At 51.1% G+C, this 7,923-nt stretch overlaps 1 protein-coding gene across 1 annotated transcript; it reads right to left on the bottom strand.

The window, feature by feature from the left end:
* Positions 1–2,820: 2,820 nt before the first annotated feature.
* On the bottom strand, positions 2,821–6,433 carry tmub1 (transmembrane and ubiquitin-like domain containing 1). The gene is made up of 3 exons (XM_071545923.1): positions 6,347–6,433; positions 3,608–4,176; positions 2,821–3,251 (listed from the first exon to the last, which is right to left on the bottom strand). Exons 2-3 carry the CDS (start codon positions 4,138–4,140, stop codon positions 2,900–2,902), a joined length of 885 nt encoding a protein of 294 aa, XP_071402024.1. The 5' UTR covers positions 4,141–4,176; positions 6,347–6,433; the 3' UTR covers positions 2,821–2,899.
* Positions 6,434–7,923: the final 1,490 nt, after the last annotated feature.

Genomic DNA, 7,923 nt, shown 5'->3' with positions numbered 1-7,923 from the left:
GACGCAGTGAAGAAAGAATTAAAATACCTTTTGGAATATTTTCACATATTTCCACAAACACATTTACTGAACTGTCTATAAATAAAACAGAATCTAAAAAAGGACATTTTGAATTGTATTTCTTCAGTTTTTGTAATATTTTGACTAACAATGTGAATAAATGTATAAATGCAACTGAACTCATATTCCCAGCATGCCTCCTGCTCTGAACTCATATTCCCAGCATGCCTCCTGCTCTGAACTCATATTCCCAGCATGCCTCCTGCTCTGAACTCATATTCCCAGCATGCCTCCTGCTGGGCGACGCCCCCTGCAGGCCACAGCTGCTGCTGCGTCTGAAACTGAGCCAACAACTCACAAGTCTGACTTTCTGAGGAGACCCTGAAGGCAGCAACACAACCAGAGGAGAAGGCTGCCTCCTTTCCTTCACTACCTCCTCCTTTCCTCCACTGCCTCCTCCTTTCCTTCACTGCCTCCTCCTTTCCTCCACTGCCTCCTCCTTTCCTCCACTGCCTCCTCCTTTCCTCCACTACCTCCTCCTTTCCTTCACTACCTCCTCCTTTCCTCCACTGCCTCCTCCTTTCCTCCACTGCGTCCTTTCCCTCACTACCTCCTCCTTTCCTCCACTGCCTCCTCCTTTCCTCCACTACCTCCTCCTTTCCTTCACTACCTCCTCCTTTCCTCCACTGCCTCCTTTCCTTCACTACCTCCTCCTTTCCTCCACTGCCTCCTCCTTTCCTCCACTGCCTCCTCCTTTCCTCCACTACCTCCTCCTTTCCTTCACTACCTCCTCCTTTCCTCCACTGCCTCCTCCTTTCCTCCACTGCGTCCTTTCCTCCACCACTACCTCCTCCTTTCCTCCACTGCCTCCTCCTTTCCTCCACTACCTCCTCCTTTCCTTCACTACCTCCTCCTTTCCTCCACTGCCTCCTTTCCTCCACTACCTCCTCCTTTCCTTCACTACCTCCTCCTTTCCTCCACTGCCTCCTCCTTTCCTCCACTGCGTCCTTTCCCTCACTACCTCCTCCTTTCCTCCACTGCGTCCTTTCCTCCACCACTACCTCCTCCTTTCCTCCACTGCCTCCTCCTTTCCTCCACTACCTCCTCCTTTCCTTCACTACCTCCTCCTTTCCTCCACTGCCTCCTTTCCTTCACTGCCTCCTCCTTTCCTCCACTACCTCCTCCTTTCCTTCACTACCTCCTCCTTTCCTCCACTGCCTCCTCCTTTCCTCCACTGCGTCCTTTCCCTCACTACCTCCTCCTTTTCTCCACTGCGTCCTTTCCTTCACTACCTCCTCCTTTCCTTCACTGCCTCCTCCTTTCCTCCACTACCTCCTCCTTTCCTTCACTACCTCCTCCTTTCCTCCACTGCATCCTTTCCTTCACTACCTCCTCCTTTCCTCCACTGCGTCCTTTCCTCCACCACTACCTCCTCCTTTCCTCCACTACCTCCTCCTTTCCTCCACTGCGTCCTTTCCTTCACTACCTCCTCCTTTCCTTCACTGCCTCCTCCTTTCCTCCACTACCTCCTCCTTTCCTTCACTACCTCCTCCTTTCCTCCACTGCATCCTTTCCTTCACTACCTCCTCCTTTCCTCCACCACTACCTCCTCCTTTCCTCCACTACCTCCTCCTTTCCTCCACTGCGTCCTTTCCTTCACTGTCTCCTCCTTTCCTCCACTGTGTCCTTTCCTTCACTGCCTCCTCCTTTCCTCCACTGCGTCCTTTCCTCCACTGCCTCCTCCTTTCCTCCACTGGCTCCTCCTTTCCTCCACTGTGTCCTTTCCTCCACTGCCTCCTCCTTTCCTCCACTGGCTCCTCCTTTCCTCCACTGTGTCCTTTCCTTCACTGCCTCCTCCTTTCCTCCACTGGCTCCTCCTTTCCTCCACTGTGTCCTTTCCTTCACTGCCTCCTCCTTTCCTTCACTGCCGCCTCCTTTCCTCCACTGCATCCTTTCCTTCACTACCTCCTCCTTGAATTATTACATGTCAAGTCACCTGAAGTTCTTTATATCCTCATATCTGTAGAGCAGTGCACTGTGGGAAACGGTCACATGATCAGAGCGGTGGAAACAGCAGCAGCTTCATCATGTGACAGAGAAACTGATTCTATAAACCGACACAGAGGAGTCAGGCTGGAAATGTTCAAAAAGACAAGAAGACAACAGAATAAATAAAAGAATGATTTAATAGAATTTCTTTTTCTTCAAAAGCCATATTTTACACAAAAGATTTTCCTCTCCCATCCCAGCAGACACACAGCTGTTAGCAGGTCTCCCTCACTACAGACAGACAGACAGACAGACAGGCAGACAGACAGACAGACAGACAGACAGACAGACAGACAGACAGAGAGAGAGACAGACAGACAGACAGACAGACAGACAGGTCCCAGTCTCACTGCCCTCAGCTCCACTCTGCAGGTCTGGACCAGATCACATGAGAAAGTGAAAGAGGCACGATGAGAAACAAGATGGAGCTAAAAAAATAAAAGTCTTCTGTCGCTCAGAAACAGCAGAGAACAGAAATCTGAAACCTAACGGTGTTTTCACAGAGCGGAGCCGCTCCTCCACGGCTCCCGGCCCGGAGGCTCCCGGCCCGGAGGCTCCCGGCCCGGAGGCTCCCGGCCCGGAGGCTCCCGGCCCGGAGGCTCCCGGGTCAGAGGTCAGAGGTCAGAGGCGGCGTGCGGACCGGAGGAACCTCGGAGCGGGACGTGGCCGAGGGGTCAAAGGTCACGGGGGGAGAGCTCCTTCCTTCCTTCCTTCCTTCCTTCCTTCCTTCCGCTCCGCCCCTCCCCTCCCCTCCCCTCCCCTCCCCTCCCCTCCCCTCCCCTCCCCGCCCGCTTACATCACAACAAACGGACCGGCGAAGCGGTTTCCGGCCAATCGGAGAGCGGCGCGGCTAGCGGCGGTAGACGCCGAAGGCCACCAGGCTGAGGAAGACGGTGACGCCCACCAGCGAGGCGGTGGCCGGCGCCGTGAAGAACTGGCGGTACTGGATCTGGCAGTACCACAGCACCGACAGCATCAGGACCAGCAGCGGCACCATCAGGCTGCCCACGTTCAGCGCCACCGCCACCTGGTCCGCCGGCCGGGCGCCCGCCGGGGCGCCGCGCGGGGCATGCTGGGAAACGTGGCAGTGCAGGACGCAGTTGTGGGCCAGGTTGAGGGAGGCGAGCGTCTGCCCGTCGTCCTGCAGCAGCTGACCCTGATAGATCAGACGCACCTGCTGCTCCTGACCCGCAAAGTAGGTCCTGAGGGGGAGGGGTCAAAGGTCACAGGTCAACAGCAGACATTTTATTACTGTTAGCATTTTCACTGCTGGATTGGATTACAATCATTAGTATTATTATTCACAGTAGTATTATTATTAAAATAACCCATGAGCAAACAACAGAGGAAGTCCTGAATTAGAGGAGACAGGAAGAGGAGAGGAGGAGAGAGGAGGAGAGGGGAGGAGAGGGGAGGAGGGGAGGAAAGGAGAGGAGAGGGGAGGAAAGGAGAGGAGAGGGGAGGAAAGGAGAGGAGAGGAGAGGAGAGGGGAGGAGGGGAGGAAAGGAGAGGAGAGGAGGAGGAGAGGAGGAGTCAGCAGCAGGAAAGGTGTTTGTACCGTTTGATGTATCCGATGGTGTCTTGTGGTTTGACCTGAGCCGTTCTCTCCGTGTCGTTCAGGAACTTCAACCGGACCACCATGTTCCTCTGGGAGGAGGAGGAGGAGGAGGAGGAGGAGGAGGAGGAGTCAGCAGCTCCCTCTCTGTGTCTCAGGCCGTCTGTCTCTCCTCCCTCCTCCCTCTCCACGCTCTCACCCCCCTCTTCCTCCTTCACCTCCTCCCCGGGCGGGGGGGCGGTCAGGGTGTCGGCGGGGGGCGGAGGCTCCGAGCCGGCGGCGGCGTGAGAGTCAGGAGAGGAGGAGGAGGAGGAGGAGGGGGGGGGCTGGTCCGGGAAGGAGTCGGTGCGGAGCGAGGAGGAGGCTGAGGAGGAGGAGGAGGAGGAGGCGGAGCCGGAGCCGGTGGGCGGGGCGAAGAGGTGCTCCGGGGGCTCGGCGGTGCGGGTGGAGGCCCAGGCCAGGACCAGGACCAGCAGGACCAGCAGAGCCCCGAACAGCAGCGTCACCTCGTCTCCCACCCCCTCGATCAGAGCCATGGCCGACGCCCACTAAGGCAAGGACAGGACAGGCACCTGGGGGGGGGGGGGGAGACGGTGTAGAGACTGTCCAGACTGGAGACACACTTTCTAAACTACAGAGACTCCAGGAGACCAGGCATGAGACACAGACCACAGAGACACACCACAGCCAATGGCATCGCTGGAAAGATCTGGGTCTCAGAAGAAAAACTGAATTCTGCTCCTGATCTGATCTGAGTTCAGGACTCAGTCAGGACACAAAGTCTGACTGCAGGATTCAGTTTCTGAGACTCAGATCTTTCCAGCGATGCCATTGGCTGCTAGAATGTAAACAACAATTTAAAAATGTCGTTACAAAGTGACAATAATATAATTTGGATGGAGAGCTTGTGAAACTGTGATGGTCAAGAGTCTCATTAGTGATTACTACAGCAGAATAACATGGAGCTGATATCACCATTCATGTTCCTGACAGCAGAATAACATGGAGCTGATATCACCATTCATGTTCCTGACAGCAGAATAACATGGAGCTGATATCACCATTCATGTTCCTGACAGCAGACACACTGACACATTCTGTATTGAGATATATTGAATTAGATACATATTGTCCCATCAATAGACTATATAAACTACACAGACTGTATAGGAGACTGTATAAACTGTGTGGAGCCAGGGAGCATTGTGGGAAAACCGTCTGACATCACTGTGAAGTAAAGCCTGTTGATGAAGGAGCGTTGCATAAACATTTACATCACATTTGCATGTTAATCCTTCAGCGGGTGAACGGGGATCAGGCGGTGTGAACCTGCAGCTGGGAGCTTTCCCATGGGAAGCTGAGCTGAGGCCCATCACACTGCGTCACGCTCTAATCTGATGCAAACACCTCAACCTCTGTGCACACACTTCCCCAAAGACAGGTGGGAGGGGGGAGGGGAGGGGAGGGGGGGGAGTTTCCAGCTCCAGGTTCAGTACAGGAACAGACCTGCTGGACTGCTTCAGATCTCTCTCAGCATCACAACACATGAACACAGTTCATATCACTGGTGTCACAATCCAAGCTGAGCATCCATCTACAGCAGGGCTGGGTGATAATTCAATATTATCGCTTATCATCTTTCAGTGGAATCATATTGTGATGATATGAAGATATTTTAATATCGTGACACATTTCTGCTGTCTGAACTGATGATGACAAGCAAATGTTATTTAAAAACTCTGATAAAATGAGGTATGGTAGGAATATTATTTGAATATTTCAGTTTTGTTTGACATCACACCTAACATCACCACTCTGTTCAATGATATGAACATTCATTTGATTATTTAACGTGATTTTGCATACATGAACCATATCGTGATATATACTGATATTGAGAACAATCCTTATGATTATCATGATATTGATTTCACCCATATGGCCCAGCCCTAATCTAGAGGCAATGACATGCTGCCAGACCACAGAGTCCTGTTCCATCAGCACAGCGCCATCTTGGCAGGAAGATAACACGTGATTGTAATAAATTGACAGGTGATTATAGATATATATATATATATATATATTATCATATATATCAAACCACAGCAGTGTGGTGAAGCACCATGCTGGGAGCAAATGCACGTGATGGTTACTGACTCTTTGGACAGCTGCGGAGTCTGTCTGGAAACTACAAAATAACTGACAGTAAACAGACAAGCTCACATCATGTCTGCACGAGCTCAGGTGGGTCAGCTGGTGACTCGTGAACAGACCCAGACCCAGACCCAGACCATCCAGCTGAGCATCACATCTACAGCTGCTGGTCCCGTCCAGCTTCATGCAGATGATCCAGTCTGCTCAGTAAACTCCTGACGCGACACTAACTGCCAGGCAGCCTATGGAGCTAAAGTTAGCTCGGGTTAGCTCGGGTTAGCTCGGGTTAGCTGGCAGGCAGCTACTTGCGATATTAAATCATACGACGGCTTTAGCAACAAGCTAGTGATAGCATGCCAACAGATGTTAGCTAGCTAGGTGAGCGGGTTTCCCTGTAGTTTCCAGTCTGGATTAACTGCGTTTTCAGCAGGTCCAGCTCTGCCGGGCGGCTAGCGTTAGCTCGCTAAGTTAGCTAGCGCTTCATGTAGAAAAACAACCAGACCTGTCGCTGTGTGACGTCACACACACTGACGCTGTTCAGGTGACAGCGATGAGTTTAAAAAGAAGAAGAAGAACAGAAATACTTACTGTTACGGTTAGAAAGCACATAGCAGTGAGCGTTAGCCAGCAGGCTAAAAGTCTCTCTGCTGCTGCGGAACACTTCCTGGTTGTTGTCGGACCGGAAGTGGCGCCTTCAGGGAAATGTAGTTTGAATCAGATGAGAGTGTGATTGGCTGCGGGAGCTGCGTCACTTCCTGCTTCAGCTCATCAAACACAAATGTCTCAAGTTGGACATTTTTTAAATTTGGTTTTATATTATTTGAATTTTTATCCTTCAGGACCGTTGAGTTTCTGAATGACAGAGCAGCTTCTTTCTATTAGGGTCACAGGGGGCTGGAGCTATCCCAGCATGCATTGGGAACACGGGGAGAACACAGGGAGAACACACGGAGAACACAGGGAGAACACAGAGAGAACACAGGGAGAACACACGGAGAACACAGGGAGAACACAGGGAGAACACAGAGAACACAGGTAGTTAGACAGGTAGTGCTACAGACAGGTAGTAGTACAGACAGATAGTACTACAGACAGGTAGTAGTAGTGCTACAGACAGGTAGTACTGCAGATAGGTAGTAGTAGTGCTACAGACAGATAGTGCTACAGACAGGTAGTGCTACAGACAGGTAGTGCTACAGACAGGTAGTAGTAGTACTACAGACAGGTAGTACTACAGACAGGTGGTAGTAGTAGTGCTACAGACAGGTAGTAGTAGTGCTACAGACAGATAGTGCTACAGACAGGTAGTGCTACAGACAGGTAGTAGTAGTGCTACAGACAGGTAGTGCTACAGACAGATAGTGCTACAGACAGGTAGTGCTACAGACAGGTAGTGCTACAGACAGGTAGTAGTAGTGCTACAGACAGGTAGTGCTACAGACAGGTAGTACTACAGACAGGTAGTAGTAGTACTACAGACAGGTAGTACTACAGACAGGTAGTGCTACAGACAGGTAGTAGTAGTGCTACAGACAGATAGTACTACAGACAGGTAGTGCTACAGACAGGTAGTACTACAGACAGGTAGTAGTAGTACTACAGACAGGTAGTACTACAGACAGGTAGTCGTAGTGCTACAGACAGATAGTACTACAGACAGGTAGTGCTACAGACAGGTAGTACTACAGACAGGTAGTAGTAGTACTACAGACAGGTAGTGCTACAGACAGGTAGTACTACAGACAGGTAGTGCTACAGACAGGTAGTAGTAGTACTACAGACAGGTAGTGCTACAGACAGGTAGTACTACAGACAGATAGTACTACAGACAGGTAGTGCTACAGACAGGTAGTACTACAGACAGGTAGTAGTAGTACTACAGACAGGTAGTGCTACAGACAGGTAGTACTACAGACAGGTAGTCCTACAGACAGGTAGTAGTAGTACTACAGACAGGTAGTGCTACAGACAGGTAGTAGTAGTACTACAGACAGGTAGTGCTACAGACAGGTAGTAGTAGTACTACAGACAGGTAGTACTACAGACAGGTAGTAGTAGTGCTACAGACAGATAGTGCTACAGACAGGTAGTACTACAGACAGGTAGTAGTAGTACTACAGACAGGTAGTGCTACAGACATGTTGATATGGAAACATTAATTTGAA

This window comes from Centroberyx affinis, unplaced genomic scaffold (assembly GCF_046629955.1).
Source record: "Centroberyx affinis isolate AG114_WGS23_722 - 3 ecotype Tasmania unplaced genomic scaffold, CSIRO-AGI_Caff_v1 ptg005078l_1, whole genome shotgun sequence".
In the NCBI taxonomy this organism is placed as follows: domain Eukaryota; kingdom Metazoa; phylum Chordata; class Actinopteri; order Beryciformes; family Berycidae; genus Centroberyx; species Centroberyx affinis.
The sequence above is the reverse complement of the archived record's forward strand: the minus strand, read 5'-3'. Positions and strand labels throughout refer to the sequence as shown.